The 16445-nt window shown below is 37.8% G+C and overlaps 1 protein-coding gene across 5 annotated transcripts in view; it reads right to left on the reverse strand.

The window, feature by feature from the left end:
* LOC129759402 (tyrosine-protein kinase Fer) overlaps positions 1-16445 on the reverse strand; it is a 44396-nt gene that overhangs the window by 6571 nt on the left and 21380 nt on the right. Inside the window, exons 1-2 of one of the 5 annotated variants that reach the window (XM_055756842.1) lie at positions 4203-7198; positions 3840-3866 (exon numbers count right to left, since the gene is read on the reverse strand). The exons of 2 other annotated variants lie outside the window; for them this stretch is intronic. In XM_055756842.1, coding sequence (XP_055612817.1) covers positions 3840-3866; positions 4203-4322 — 147 coding nt within the window. In that variant the 5' untranslated portion in view covers positions 4323-7198. Of the gene's footprint in view, positions 1-3839; positions 3867-4202; positions 7199-12256; positions 13950-16445 lie in introns of those variants that run through there. 2 more of the 5 variants (XM_055756839.1, XM_055756843.1) reach the window with 2 other exon arrangements.

Here is a 16445-nt window from a genome sequence, read left to right on the forward strand (position 1 = left end):
TGAACCAATTTTCAGAAAAAAATTCCCTAGAATGCACCATTTACCAGATTTTTTTCCCAGAATGAACCATTTTCCAGATTTTTTTTTACCCAGAATGGAACGTTTCCCAGAATGGTACAGATCACAGATTTCTTCCTCTAGTATTTATTTTATTTTTCTAATGAATTCTAATGATTTCTTGAGTTTTCCGAAAAGCATTGAAAATCTTCAATTTTCTTTTTCGATGGTTACGCTCTTTGGTTTAAAGTCATGGACGTTGAATCGAAAAGCAGGTGTTCTACAAACTGAGCTATGCCACAGTCGTTCAGTCGATTTTCTATTGAAGTATAAATGCACCGCACTTTTATACCGAGAACACAAGCTTATTAACATATAAGGCCGGAACAAATTTCAAATCCTTCTTTTGTCACTCGGAGTTCGAACATCGCAAGGGGGGGGACAATAAAAAATAATGCGAAAAACAAATAAATTGGAATAAATTGCACGGAAGCTTGTATGCAACAAAATTTCATATTATATTGTTGCACAAAACCTATAAATCAAGTAATTTTTTATCGAATAATTCAATGAAATCGAGAAAACAAAAGGTGAAATAACTCCCATCTTCTTAAATTTAATTTTTAGCCTTGTAAACATTCAGATATTGCAATTTTTTATTGGAATAACCATAAATTACTTCAAACTTTATTTATTTCCCTCTTCGGGTTTTTGGAAATTTCGAAGTGGGGGGGAAAGAAGAAATTGATATTTGTTCCAGCCTAAAGACATTTTCTAAAACATTTTATAAAGTCCCACTTTTTTCGGCTGTGTACCGCTTTTTTCTCAAAATGTCCCGCTTTTTCGAAAATCATCTGGCAAGTCTATTTCAATGCCCATATAGGACTCATGAGCAAGGTTGCAGAGAAAAAAATCTGAATTACTGTGATTACATCCAAAAATTTTGTAATGATTTTCTGTGATGCTATTTCCATTGAAGGTCATGACAAATAGGAATCTTTTACATTTTACTTGAGAGAAATCAATGAAGCAACTCTACCAATTCAAAATAAGAAATTAAAATATTCTTTTACCATAAAAAGTTATAAGTTAAAAAAAGAAAGATTTTTTTTTTAAATTTCTAAAATTTTGTGTTTTGTGACACAGATTCTGTGATGGAAATTTGCTCAAAATTCTGTGAAATTCTAGATTTTTCTGTCAATTTGGCAACCTTGCTCGGGAGTAAGGAGCCCGTCAAATTGTATCAAATTTTGTTTATAATCTGAAGAATACGAGTAAGTAACAAAATGTTACGTCTCAAAAACCCGTAACCCGTAACGAAACCCTTAGAAATAAAACAAAACACGATACATTTTCTGGTCACCCTCTTCATGGGGAAATTCAGACAATAATCAACACTTTTTCGCAAAGGACAAAACTACACGAAATAGCTAGGAATCTCGTTTCGTGAAAGCCAAAAAGGTAACTTCCACCTCTTCGAGATGAAATTCACCTTACAGCGAGGTAAAGTTTACCTGAATCGAGCTGGAAAAAAGGCATAATTCACCGAGAAAAAAGGTAAATCCAAGAAAGGTAAATTATTATTTATTATTTATTATTATTAATTCATCGAACAAATGTGTTTAAATGAATAAGTACAAGATCACAAAGAATTAAACAATCTTGATTGGTGTAAACGACGAACAAAACGGCTTGATGGTTCTCTGAACTGATGTAAGTGCTCAGCATCCTGGAATATGCGCATCATTGCGCTGATTGGTTCATTGTAGCCGTAAGATGTCCTATGAGTTCGATTCGACAACAGCGAATGAGATCGTGACGTTCTCGACGGAGCTCTAAAGCTGATCATCCTTAGCAGGTTCGGCGATTGCACTTCTCCGTTCAACATTTTTGCGACGAACGTGGCCTGTTGAGTTTTTCGGCGACGTTCAAGAGTATCTAGGCCCAAGAGCTGGCATCGATGAGAATAAGGGGGCAGATCTTCGGGATGACTCCAAGGCAAATGGCGTAAAGCGAATCTAATAAACCGTTTTTGTATACGTTCGATTCGTATCTATCTATTCGTATAATCTTATCTCGTGGCGAAGTGAAGTCCACCTGTATTGAGCTGAATAAAAAGGTACAATTCAACTTAAAAAAAGTATGATAAAAGTTCTAGACGACATAGGCTTAGTGTTAGATAGGTCTCAATCTGTAGTTATGATCCTACTTGGTTTTTCAAAAACATTTGACACGATCAGTCGTGGTGTTCTTTGTAGAAAACTGTCACAAAAATTCGGGTTTGACATTTTAACAATGACTTTAGTTAAATCCTATTTGGAAGGTAGGTTCCAAACTTTCTACAATAATAATCCGTTTTCCCTTCCAATTACATCTGGAGTACCTTAGGGCTATATTCTAGGGCCTACTCTTAATACCATGTATATTAACGATTTACCAAATGTTTTACGATTTCATTTTTCATTTTTGCAGACGACGTGTAACTATATCTTGATTGCAAAAACTTGTCAAAACAGTTTATTAATATTCGATTCAATGATGATCCCTAGAATCAGCAATACTTCAATAAAAATAGTTTAGAAGCAGTAAACTTAGGATTTAAAATACAATCTAATTTGAAATTTGATTCATTTAACTTCAGCAGTGTGGAAAAATATACAACTCTTTGAGAACTCTTCGACTGCAAAAAGTGTTTAGGAACTCTGAAACGAAAATTAAGCTTTCAAGGCTTTGATTTTTCCCCATTTTGTAAACTGTGTTTTTTTTTTTTGCTGTCTCTGGTCACCCAAGCAGTTCTTAACAAACTCTCGCGTAAGATTCACTTTTAATTTAATTCAAACCGTATGAACCACTTTTTGGCAGATTAGTTTGATAGGATGTTCATTAGAGGGCCTCAAATTAATCCTAGGCCTTGTACAAGATCTCGTGCCAAATTTGGGCCAAATCGGATCACGTGAAGGGGTCGCTCAACAAGCTTGAAGTTTGTATGAAATTTTGAGACATTTTGTTTCGGGAGAACCAAGAAAAAATAAAACAGTTTTTTATCAATAGCTTTGGTTCCATTCGATCAATTTCTTCGGTTTTTCTTAAAGCCAAGATTATGAAAAATATTTCATCCGAAGACTACAATTCGATTAGAGTTGATGATGTTGGATGAATTTTGTTTTTGTTTTATTTTTATTTTTATTGAAGAAACCAGCCAAAACAGGTAGCATTTGGCTTTTAAATCAGTAAATGGGAAACGGTATTATTTACTATTTTCTAGGTGAATGCGAAAAAGGTAAAATTTACCTTTTTTCTAGGTGAATTGAAAAAAGGTACAATTTACCGAAAAAGATGGGTTGAAAAAAAAACACCTCTGCTTCTCTTTTTTCCCGGAATTTTAAGCCCAATAGGACCTCTGCTTGACGGATAATTTAACTTTTTTTTTTTTATTATTCGTGTATTTATAAGTCTTGTTTCGAGCACTGTACTGACATTAAACTTTAAGGATCGTAAGTAACTTAAAAATGTTCTAGAGAGTTGCTAGAATGCTGAATGAATTTTCTGGTGAACTTGAAACAATTTTTTTCACTTGTAGTTCTTCAATCCAAGTGATAGTTTGTTAAATTTGCATTTTTCACTCAAACTTTGATATTGCTGGTTGGTAGCGACAAAATTGTGGCTCTGAAAAACTGAAAATTAAACGAACAAATAGCTGTCTGTGATTGTGTTTTTTTAATGTTTTATATGCAAGGGTTAAGCAGAGGAAATGATCAATGAAGTTCTAACAATTTCGATCATGAATTGCCGAAACTGCGTTGTTCCAAGGGTAAAATTTCAAAAACTGTTCAAACTCTTACCAGCGCTTTGGTTGCTTGACTAAGTTTCTGTAAGACACGACCCAAACGACATCCAATCACAGAACAGCAATGCGAAGGTGAAAAAGAAAAGAACATAAACTGACTGGCTCAATATGACACAAGAAGACAAGTTCAAGTTACGCCATCGCATTCATTGGTGCAAATGTGAGGTAGGAGGCAGCTAAATATTTCTCAACACTAGTTTACACACAGTAATTATTTATAAATTTTGCACCAGCTCCCATTTTTCCAACAACAACACCAAACAACTCGAAAAGTACGTTATTTTAGAGGCAGAAAAATGCTAGGAATCATTTTTGCGGTTTGAGCGATCTCTAGGATTGGAACCCCACTTTTTATTACCATCAGCATGGACATGATTCGTTTCTTCCGGACGGGAGCTTTCGGTTGGTAATTGCTGTAGTGGCCATCCGTGTCATACGATGAAGTTGAAGCTGTGGTGCTAATTTCCGTGGTACTCATCTTCAATTATATTAAATATGACTAATTTAAAACACTTTTAAAACGATGAACATATTCTAGACAGAATCTAATTGAGAACATTCACAAACGATCTCTTTATTGGCAAGCACAAGACCCAACGATCGCGAAAAACACGTCGTGTTTGATCGAGGAAAAACGCGGTTTTGCTCTGATTTTTTCAGCGAGCTCACGTAATGGGCACGTAAGGGACAGGAACTGCGAATATGTTTGTAAGTAGGTAGTAGTCCCCCGAATGTTTTGTCTACATATTCATATAATGTACGAATACTACACTCCCCCTAATGTGAGAAATGGGTCTCACAGTTCGCCTCAAGCCGGGGAGAGATTTGCGTGGACGTTATTTCCTTACCCACTGTGCCGTCGTCGTTCATGCTCGCAAAATTTTCTTGTAATGGTAAACGAATTAAAAACAGAACGAGAACGAATTTTCCCTCCTTGCTGAGTAAGTAGGTAAAAGATGCGGGAAAATGTACTCCACTTCAGGTTCATACCACTTTTCTTAGGAAAGTATTGAATTGGGATCTCCGACATAAATCTGATTTTTTAAATTTTTAGGATTTTGGCAAAAATTTACTCAATATTTTCATAAAATAAGTGAGATTAATACTTACAGCAGTATTTTTTCTTTTAAATAGAAAATCATTTTTAAGTCACTTTGGGACTCTCTACATTTTCGCAAAGATCTTTTTCTTCTCCCTAATCCGAAAGAATACGATAAATCGGCGCGGCGGGCGCCTGCCCATTTCCCAATCGCTCACTGGCCTGTTAAACTTGAATGAAAACTTGAAGGACAGGACCGCAGCAGCGCATTATTGCTTGGCTTGACCAGAGAACAAAAATTTTCATTTCATTTTCATTTTCGCGTCGTTTAGTTTTTCAACACTCTCCCCCACCAACCCCCAACGGAAAGAAAGAAAGAAAACAGCGAGGAAGCATGATCGTGTCTGACTTTTTTCCTCTTTGGATCGTTAGGCGGCAACGTGTTGTAATCTCAATAGTTTGAGAATTTGGGACAATTTTTTCCTTCTAAGATAAAACTACTTTAAAATAAACGCTAAAATAAAAAAAACACCTTGGCCTAGATTTATAATTTCGGTTCGGTCGGGTTTAGTTTAACATTTCAACCCGTTGAGAAAAATACAAATGAGTTCACTACTCACTGATGGTTGAATTGGTGCAAAATTTTTTTTTGAGAATTTTTCGTATCAATCGTAGGTTCGAGAGTAAGATGAATCTATTTTTCAAGGTACGTATGTGTCACTGACCTTGTATTGAAAGTAAGGTAAATGGTTAGTGTTGTGTGATGTAATGACAGAGCTCTAGAGAAATATTAAGAAAAATGTCTGCTCTGCATGGCTGTTACTTGGCCTTGAAAGAGGACGGTTGAAATCGAATTATTTTTTAGTAGGGTAGTAATATAGCAGCTTCAGTGCAGTGCCTCGGAGTTTTGTATAAATGTTGAAGAAATCGAAGTAACAGTTGTTTTTTAAGTATTAGAATAATCGAAGCAATCACGCTTCTCTATGATTTCCTTTAAAAAAGCACGTTACAGCAAATAACTCCGTAGTAATAAATCAACCATTCTAGAACTAACACTCCTTTTAATAAGAGGTTGTGGGCCCAGTATTGTCCAATTCGCTGGTGAAGGCTACGACGTCTGGAGATTCCGAGGCAGATGTCGGCAAATGGCGTGAAAAGAGCTCTAACGGAAAACGCACCAGAACCTGCGGCGGAGGTAGTTCTGTTTATTTCGGGAAACGGACGAAAACGCGAAGGCTTTGTTAGAGGCGTACATCGCGGACAGTCATCTGGAGAATGTCCGGGACAAGGACACGGCAAAGGCGATGTGGGAGTTCTTGGCGACCACATTTTCCAAGAAGGGATTTTCGAGGCAGAATTATATTCTTCAGCCGTTGTCTCTATTTCAGATGGAGCAATGAATGGCGCTAATGGACCACTTCCTGCGGTTTGACGAGCTGGTCCGTAAGGACCGCCCTGTTCGGAGTTGAATACGGTGAGCAAGCTGTTTATTTCGTTGCCACCCTCCTACGAGTTGGTGACAACGGCAATGGAAAATTTTCCCGAGGACCAACTGAAAATCTGGTGAAAGCTAGACTGTTAGCTGAAAAGGAACTGGAGGCTGAAGAGGACTGGTCGGGAAAACCACGTGAGCGTTCCATAAGGGCATTAACAACCAAATGGTCACGGAACAAGAAATTCGTGAAGGTTAACGGATTCCGAGGAAGGAAGGTGCTACTAGTGTGGAAACGTCGGCCACAAGAAGCAGTACTGTTCGAGTTCAAGAAATCGTCGAGCACGTGCCCAGCCAGCAAGCGTTCCGGTTGAAAAGGAAGTGGTACTGATGGTTTTCAATGACGTCGATTCGGGTGCTGAGCATGAATGGATCCCGCATTCAGGTGTTAGCTGGCACATGGCGAGCAGTGAAAAAAGTGTCTGGCAGCTGAAAAAGTTGTTTGAGCCCGTTACCATAGAAACGGCGAAGGATGGCGAAAAATCAACCAAATCAACTTGGTGCTATCGTTGCGAAGTGTGCTGTTGGTTCCGAATCGAAATTGCTCAAGGTGCATCCCATCTCTGCCAAATAGCGAAGCGTTGTAGTTGTGACATAAACGTTTCAATCACTTGAGTTTTCCGAACTTGAGGTGGTTGAAAAGTGGCGTGGCGTGGTGGAGTGGCGATTAAGAAGAAGGTGGTTTCTGGGAAACGTGTGCTGAAAGCAAAATGGTTCGGCAACCTTTCAACAAGCAGCGTCCCAGAACCCGGCGGCCATTGGAACGTGTTCACACAGGCGTTTTTGGTCCGATAACATCGAAAACCGTTGATGGATATCAGTACTTACTTAATGATCCCGCGCCGATCCTCCGGTGCATAGGGCCGTGGTAAAAGACCTCCACTATTGACGATGCGGGGCCAGCGTCTTCACCTGGTCCCAGTCAAGATTCTCGTCGACAGTTCGGATTTCAGCGGCTAGGCTTCGCCGCCACGAGTTTCTGGGTCTGCCTCTTCTTCGATGACCTTCTGGATATCAGTACTTCGTATCATTTCTGGACGATTTTACCCATTTTGCTGTTGAAGTCAAGAAGAAGAGCTAAGGCGACCAAAACGCCTGAGCAGAAAATCGAAAACAAGCGATGTGATTTGGGGCGAGAATATTTGGCCTGGCAACTGGATCTCGAATGAAAAATTTCGGTAAAATGGAAATTCCACCCATAAGGACTACGGAATAGCTAATCGTTATTTTGACAGTCATCATGAGTTACCAACGGGGACTTTTCTATGGGTAGTTGGAAAATGGAGTTTTCTTGGGACCAAAAACCAGAAAACGGGTCTCTTAGTCATTTGGTTCTTGCTTTTGAAAGTCGTTTTTTGAGTAAGCTGCGGATCTATAAGATTTTGTAAGGCGGTTATTATACTGTCTTCGACCACTTTTTACCCGTATAATCGCCTCTAGTAATACGCGCCGTGTAAATAGTGCTTCCAGTCTACGAAAATCTCGGGAGTTAACGGCCTGGCTAAACGTTCGGCAACCAACCCCAGTCCCGGGAAGTTTTCTGGCGGTAGCTTGTGTGAAAGTGCAAGGACGATTTTACCGGTAAGTTTGCATTTTAGTTACCTTGGTGAAGCTCTTTTTAAGCATTGTGTATGTTCTTTTTATGCTGCGGAAACCTACGGCTATTACCACGGCGACTAAGCTCGTATACCTACACAAACCCCTCATTCCGCCAACCCCATTTTGTTTAGTCTTATTTGGAAGCCCACCCCTGGGAAGAAAGTCCGGGTTTAAAGCGACTTCAGCACATCAAATTTTGCCAAGAAATATTTACTTTCCTTTAGCACAAAGTGGGATCCGGTCCCGATTGAAATCAGTGGCTGTTGGTTTCTGAGAGTTATATCCTCTTGTTTCAGTTTCGAACTCCCAAGGAAATCGAGACGGTACAAGGACATCGAAGAAGAGGCAGACCCAGAAACTCGTGAAGGCGAAGCCTAACCGCTGAAATCCGAACTGTCGACGAGAATCTTGACTGGGACCAGGTGAAGACGCTGACTCCGGATCGTCAACAGTGGAGGTTTTTCAAAACTTATTTACAAAATATAAGCTTATCTATATATATAAAAATGAATTTCTGTCTGTCTGTCTGTCTGTCTGTCTGTCTGTCTGTCTGTCTGTTCCCTATAGACTCGGAAACTACTGAACCGATTTGCGTGAAACTTGGCAGGTGGGGGTATTGGTGGCAGGGGAAGGTTCCTATTGTGGTTTGAGACCCCTCCCTCTCTCATGAAGGGGGGGAGGGGCCTCCCAAACAAAAGACAATTTTTTGCATAACTCGAGAACCCATCAAGCAAATGGTATCAAATTTGGCATGGGGTGGTATTTGGGAACGAGGAATATTTCTATGAATATTTGGTACCCCTCCCTCCTTTCAATGGCGTGATAGGAAGGGGGGAGGGGTGCCACCTTTCAATTTTTCATATAACTCGAGAACTAATCAAGATATTGAATCCAAATTTGGCATGGGAAGGTATTTGGATACGAAAAATATTTCAATGATTATTTCAGACCCCTCCCTCTTTCCAGTAGGGAGATATAAAGAGGGGAAAGGCCTCTTTTATAGTTTTCAACATAACTAAGAAAGTAATTAAGCAAATGGAATCAAACTTGGCATGGGCGGGTTTTTGGGAACGTGACATGTTCTAATGATTGTTTGAGACTCCTTCCTTCTTACAGCGGGGAGGAAGGAAAGAGGGAGGGGAGTTTCATACAATTTTTACTGCATAACTCAAAAACTACAACAGCAAATGGAGCCAAATTTGGCATGGAACGATATTTGGGTACGAGAAATGCTTCTATTAATATTTGGTATCCCTCACTCTTTCGAAGAGGTGAATGAAAAGGGGGAGACAAGGTCTCCCTTCCAATTTGCAGTATAACTGGAGAGCTGATCAAGCAAATTTAACCATATTTGACATAAGAGTGTATTTGAAAACGAGAAGTGTTTCTATTATAAATTGAAGCCGTACCTTAAAGGCGGTAAGATATAAAGGTAGAAGGGGGGGTTTCCATTTTTTTTTTGCATAACTCGAGAATTAATCGAGCAAGTGAAACCAAATTTGGCATCAAAAAGTATTTGAGTACGAAAAATACTTTTATGAATATTAAGTTATCACCCCTCTATTGAAAGAAGAGAACGGAAAGGGGGATGGTACTCCCTTTCAAATTTATACATAACTCAAAAATTTACTACGTAAATAAAACCAAATTTGGCATGGCATGGAATATAGGAAGGGAAGAGGGAAGCTTACATTTAACTTTTATTTTACAAAATCCGAGAAATGGACAATACTTAACATGGAAAATCATTTTGGTATGACTCTATGATTATTTGACACATCATCCTCCTTTCAGTGAGAAGCTACATGGGAGGAGGGAGGTGAGCCCAATACAATTTTGTTAGCATATGTTCTCAATTTATGCTTACTAAGCCAACAAATGGAAACAAATATGACATGGAAAGGTACTTGGTTACGAGATATGTTTCTACGATTGTTAAAGACTCTTACGATTTACAGTGTAGAGAGGGGAAGAAAGGAGGGGGCTCCATATAAATTTTGTTGTAAAGCTTAAATACTTATCAACCAATGGAACTATATTTGATATAAGAGAATTTTTCGGAACGAAAAAAAAGGGGTATGATTATAAAAGATCACGATCTCCATTCAGCAGGGGGTTAAGGGAAGGACAGGGAGGGGCTCTCTTATCAGTTTTTTAGCATAAATCCAGAACTTATCAAGCAAAAACAACCATACTTTATAAGTAAGACTATTTCGAACGATTAATTTGGGACCCTTCTTTTTTAGGGCGAAACTTAAGGAAACAGATGAAAATTATCAGATCTTTAAAACAAATTTATTGATCAAGATTCAGAATATAAATTATGGTTTGTGTTGCAATTTGAAACTCCAGCTGAAGCTCTCATTTTATAGTGGTTGCTTATTAATTTCGTCATTATTTGATTTAAAATAATACCAAAAACAATAAAAATTTGAATGATTTCTGAAAATATCATTTGATTCTGAAAGGTGTAGCAAAGCACACCGGGTCAGCTAGTACAACATAAATTTAAATTCCAAAACACAAATTTTCTATAAAATTTACATTCAAAGTTGATAAATCAGTAAGAATACAGTTAAAACCAAACATTTGAACTACCGTGTCTTCAGAACTTTCTTCTTCTATAGAAATCTTCATTACATTCCAGAGTTCAGTATTATATTCGTATCTAGACTCTCTCATATGCCTCGAACCGTCAAAACCGAAGAAACGAAAAAAAAATTCCGCGACCCGTGGCTCCACTACCTATAATCTTGATAGACGAAGTACCTGGAAAAGCTATCTTATCATCTCTTACCACGGCATCCGGTTCGTTCAAAACTTCGCTGACGTCAGAGGAATTCTACAAAACACATCCTCCACCTATTTACTGGAATAACTTCACACACAATTCGGCCACATATTCAGCTTCTGGCATCTTCAACTCGTTTCTAATTCTTTCAAGGACGAAAATTTCCACTTAATTGAAATTTCAAGCAATGTTTTGATCGTTGGTATCTTGAAAAGTCCTATCCCACTTTTGAAATTTTCAGGATGCCGGTCAAATGAAAGATTTGTTCTGAATTTGATGACTGTATTATTGGTCGTCTCGGGTGAATCTGACATTATTGTGATAGCTTCCTGATATATGATATAAGCTAACTAAGGAATCTTCCTAGATGAATTTGAAGACTCAATTCTGTATCTTATTTGGATTTGAAGTCTCAAATCTGAATTCGGAATTCTTTATATGAATTCTTAAGCTGAGTACGGAATCTTCAGATTTTATTTTCTTTATCTGGGTATATTTTCAAGAAAAATTCGAAATCGGAAATAAAATTTCAGACGTATTTAGTCAAAGTCCTAATTATGAATGTTAAATTGAGTTATTTGCAAGTTATAGTCTTCATCCTGAATTACTCGAGTGCTGATGTGCAGCTTTCATATTTAAGTCTTAAATTCGTGCTCAAATTATTTTAATTCAAATAATTTTGTTTTCATGGAAAAAACCTCCGAAAAGTTGTTATTGTATTTTCTTCATTCCATAGAACTCAGTTAGTTTTTTTGTGTGCCAGTTAGAAATTCTTGAGAGTTGTTTTGAACAACTTTGTTCCATATTGTGTACTGATATTCGTTCACATAAGTGTTATTTTTTGTGGGTTTTTACGACAGAAGTTTTATGAGCTTTTAAATAAGAGTAAATATAACTTTTGGCATTGAAATAAATTCAACTCCACAGGAATACCGCTTGTTAAAATGTAAACATTTCTTGATAAGCTTCGAAATAAATTTGTGCTGTGTCCAAAAAGCGATGAAGAAATGCTAAAAATCTATGAGTGAATCAACTTGTGTTGAGGTATTAAAGGCAATGTAAAAAGTCCTAAAGGTATTTTTAACGAAGATACTTTTAAACTCTTATATTGAAGATCAAACTTTCTACTGTTAAAAAAGTTAGGCACGCCTGCTGTGTAGATCATCTACGTATTATGTTATTTTTTTCAAAAATTTGTTAGTGATGGGTAAGATTTATGTTAGAAAAAAACATTTCAAACAAAAAACAACATTAAATTCATGCATTTTTCTTATCCACCATGCACAAGGAATAAGAAGACAACAGGTTATATGCATCTTGTTTCGATCTATACACCCACTCAAATTAAAAGCAATCGAGAAAATCATTAACTTAATTACAGAAGTTTCCCTTTCCCCTTATTTAATTAAAGCAAATAAATCAAGCGATCGAAAAACGATGCATCCCCCCTACAAGCAGGTATCGTCGTTAGTGATAAAAGCAAATACTCACAGCTTCCCTAACATCTTTCCCATCATCATCACCATCTTCGTCCTTCGTTTGGTCCTCCGGCTGGATGTGACACTTAATCGTAATCACATCGATATCCTCGTAGTCTAAATTCAACGCCCAATTTTCCTCATCCAGGCCATCGTCGTTCTCGTCGTCGTCGTCGTCGTCTCCATCTTCATACTGACCCCCATGGCTCCGACAGAATCGTCCCCCGTGCGGGAATTCCTTGGTGAAATCTAGCACCGTTTTGCTCGGATGCAAGCGTTGGTATCGTCGCGAGCAAGCCCGGCATAGTGGGGCAGCATCTCCAGAGGAGGACTTTGTGGGAGGCCCCGGGGAGCTACTGTTGCTGCTGCTGTTGTGATGGGGTGTGTGAGCCAGTAGTTTGGGGATTTTTTGATGCAATCTATTGAAGCGATTTTTCAGATTGTGTTTCAGCAGCGACGAGAGCTTACCCGATGACGCCGGATGATGATGCTGGTCGTTGGCGCCTTTGGAGCTGCAATCGTTGCTCCGTGCTTTGACGATGGGGGTGGATGTAGTTGATTCTACTAATTGCAAGCTTTCGCTGGCTGTGGAATGGTTCAGCGTAGGTAGGGAATAATGAGACTCGTCGTTGAGATCGGCGGTCGGTTCCGTTTGAGGTTGATCTGGGTTCCGCTGGCGAAGGTGCTCCGGTGTTTCGGGACCAGCCGAATCACCGGAGTCTTGACAATTTTGGTCGGAGAAGATGAATTTTATCGTCGTCAACCTATTGGCATCTTTTGTGCTAATTAGATCTACCTTTTCCTCATTACCTGACCCACTTATTTGATGGTGCTGGCGAAGAGCCAAATTCAATGAAGAGTCTTTAACCTTATTGGTCGATTGCATGATGTCCCGGAATGTTGACAGAACTGTGTTTGAAAAAGATGGTGTTTTAGAGGTGCCAGCGTTTTCCTGGCTACCGGAGGTGGCCTTCGTACTCTCATTCAATTTTGACTCGTCGCCATCTTCACCGAGCAACTCGTCCTCTGAAAAAGTCTGATTACGCTGCTGCTTATTTCGTTTTTTCTTCTTTTTTCGCTTTTTATCTTCCAAAGATTCTTTTGGTGTATCGGTAGGTTCATTTTTCATAAGTTTGAATTGATCGTTGTCGTTTTTCTTCATATTGTTAACCTTAGTTCTTAAACGATCAGCTAAACTGTTAGATGGCTCGTCCGTTTCATCGAGCTTCGAATCTTTCTCATCTGCTCCTCCAGCACCTTTTAATTTGATTCGTTTTTTGATTTTGTCTCTAAAGCTAGCCTTTTCAACTTTTGTTTCAGTCCTCCTAAATTCCACTCCGTTGGACAATTCTTCCTCATCCTTACCGGGTCCTATATTACTGTACTCATTTTCGTTCCCACAACCGGCTTTGGAAAACAACTTCTGGTCAAGCTTTGAGTTCAATTCGTCGATTGAGTCCAAATGAGCATCAATAGAAGACTTCAACAAACCCCTCCGTATCGGTTCCTCGTAGGTATCCTCCTGCAACAGATTGTTCTTGGAATCGTTCATATCGTTCTCGTAGAGCTCATCCGGATTCGGGAGCTTTTCGGGGGTGTTGAATGACTTGAGCAACATCACCTCACCAAACTCGCTGTTGTCCTGTTGATGTTGGCGATACTCGACGCTATTTTCTCCCGCTAGTTGCTGCAGCCCCGCGTTCTGTCTGTTTTAAAATTTGTTAGTATCACGCAGTCGAAAGCTACACACGATATTGATTTTTGGACTGTAAACCCTAGCTACTGGAAATTTTTGTACTCAAATGATGCCTCTGACAATTCGAATGGATTTATAAAAACTAAACGTAGAAAGCTCTAGTTTTAGTTCGCAAAAAAGTCCAATTTTTTGTAAACAAGATCTTATTACCATTTTGTCTCTAATGGGTTGAATAGAGACAAAATGGGATCGAATTCCAGGCTAAGTTTGATAGGTCGGGTAAGACGGATACCTTCAATGTTTCGAAGATAACATTGTTTTGCAGTTATCGAATGATGGGATTATGTTTGCCAGAGTGTTGATTCTTCGTTGATTTATTGAAAGCAAGGTCTCTCTCATAATGGCAAACAAAATGAACAAACAAGATTCTGATGCGTCATTTGCTGTAATTTTTCTACACAGAAAAAAGTCTATCACTCGCAGTTTATGGAATTCTTCTACGATGGAAGCTTCAATAAGCTTATCTTTGATCATCTGAAGGAAAATCTGCCGATTTTGGTCGACGGGCTTGAGCAACATCATAAAATTTTCAGCAAACTAGTTAATGTAAAGTTATATGTGCAATCTGTCAAGTGTTTTTTCGAACAAGAAGATCATAGACAACACATTTTGTGCACTAATGGCGTCACCTTTCTTACTTACAGTAAGACACATTTTTTTTCAAAACCTGGGCACTTTAGAAGAGTTCCTATTTCTTGAAGCTTTTCCTTCAAAATATTTGAAAAAATGTTTTGAATGTAGTTTTGAGGGGTTTGGAGGATTTTTCACCTTAAGCGCAAAAACAACATCTTATGGTTGCCACCTGTTTCGCTTTTTTGTGAAATGTAACGCCGTCTCACTTTTTCTCAAAATGTCCCTCTTTTTTCTAAGAAAGTTTCACTGCTTTACAATGGTAGAAATTAAAATCAGCTTCAATTTAAATCAATTCTAATTTAAAATCATTCAAATGTGTTGTTTGGCCAAATTGCCATTCTCTCAAAATTCAACGTCTTCAACCGATGATAATTTAAGTTTAAGGAAATAGTAAAACCCTGGATAAGACAAAACAGTACAATATTTTACCGTACAATGAACATATGTTTAAAAAGAGCACTCTAATATGTGTCGTGAGTCGTGAGCCTGCTTGGTTGAATAATTCTACTGAATCAAAACAATCGAAAGATTATCTTAAATTCAACCACGGTATAAGAAAAGTTCAGATACCGGTATTTCGATAGCAACTTACTATCTTCATCCGTGGCGTTTTTGATTGATAGAAGCTCACTGAAGAAGATAGTAAGTTGCTATTGAAATACCGGTATCTGAACTTTTCTTATACCGTGGTTGAATTAAGGAAATCTTTCGATTGCTTCGATTCAGATTAAATAGATGAAAGTTATTATGTTTTGAATGTATGAGTGGCATTAACGAGTTACATTCAAAAAGCTTACAACCCACCTGGTAGATTATCAAAAATGACTATTAAAATTATTCAGAGTTTAAAATTGCTCTCAACTACAGAATTTTTAAATGACGTAGTAAATTTGAACTGTTGTGTTTTTATGGGAAAATTGAATATTTTGTACTGAAAAATCAATATCATTTTTGTTTCTTCCGTGGAACTTATATAAAAATGTGCCAATATAAAAATTCATTAAAGGAAATTTTCCGCTGAATAAATTTATCGAAGACCGGTATTTCGTATCTTATTAGAGCAAGTTCACTGGTGTTGGGAAAAAGTAGAAAAAATGTTGACATCCGTAGCACTTTTTGAAAGTTTTACTATGCGAAAATGTTTTCAAGATCTTTGGCCGTCAAACTATTTTACAAACTATAGTTGGATTTCTATCACATTCGGCTGAAATAGAAACAGTGCTGTAAAAAAATTATCTGCCAAGATCTGAAAACATTTTCGCATGGTAAAATTTTCAAAATGTGCTACAAGTGTCCTAATTTCTACCAAATTTTCCCGACACGAGTGAACTTGCTCTTAGGTGTTGGATGGGTGTATTTTTTTGTTTCGATTAGAGTCGTCCTTTTAAGTCAGTGAATGGGAAAACGGTGTTATTTACTATTTTGCTAGGTGAATGCGAAAAAAGTAAAATTAAGTTTTTCGCAAGGTTAATTTAAAAAAAGGAAAATTTACCTAGGCTAGGCTAGGTGAATGAAAAAAAAGTTAAAATTTACCGTGAGAGATGGGTGGAAAAAAACCACCTCACTTCTCGATAAATTTGACCTTTTTTGTTATTTTCCGTGTATTTTAACGATTTTACCACATAGGAAATGATAAAATAATTGATTTCTTATTGTTTCAGAATCTATCTGCGGAACTTTTCTGGATTTTCTACAACCTTGAACAAATTTTGTTGTCTATGTTATTGTTATTTGCGGCTATCTCAAAAACTCAAAAAAAAAAAATTTTGCACATACTATTGTTTAGCCCTTTAGCCCGGTTTCGAAAAATTCA

The sequence above is a fragment of the Uranotaenia lowii genome, unplaced genomic scaffold (genome assembly GCF_029784155.1).
Source record: "Uranotaenia lowii strain MFRU-FL unplaced genomic scaffold, ASM2978415v1 HiC_scaffold_150, whole genome shotgun sequence".
NCBI classification, from domain to species: Eukaryota; Metazoa; Arthropoda; class Insecta; order Diptera; family Culicidae; genus Uranotaenia; species Uranotaenia lowii.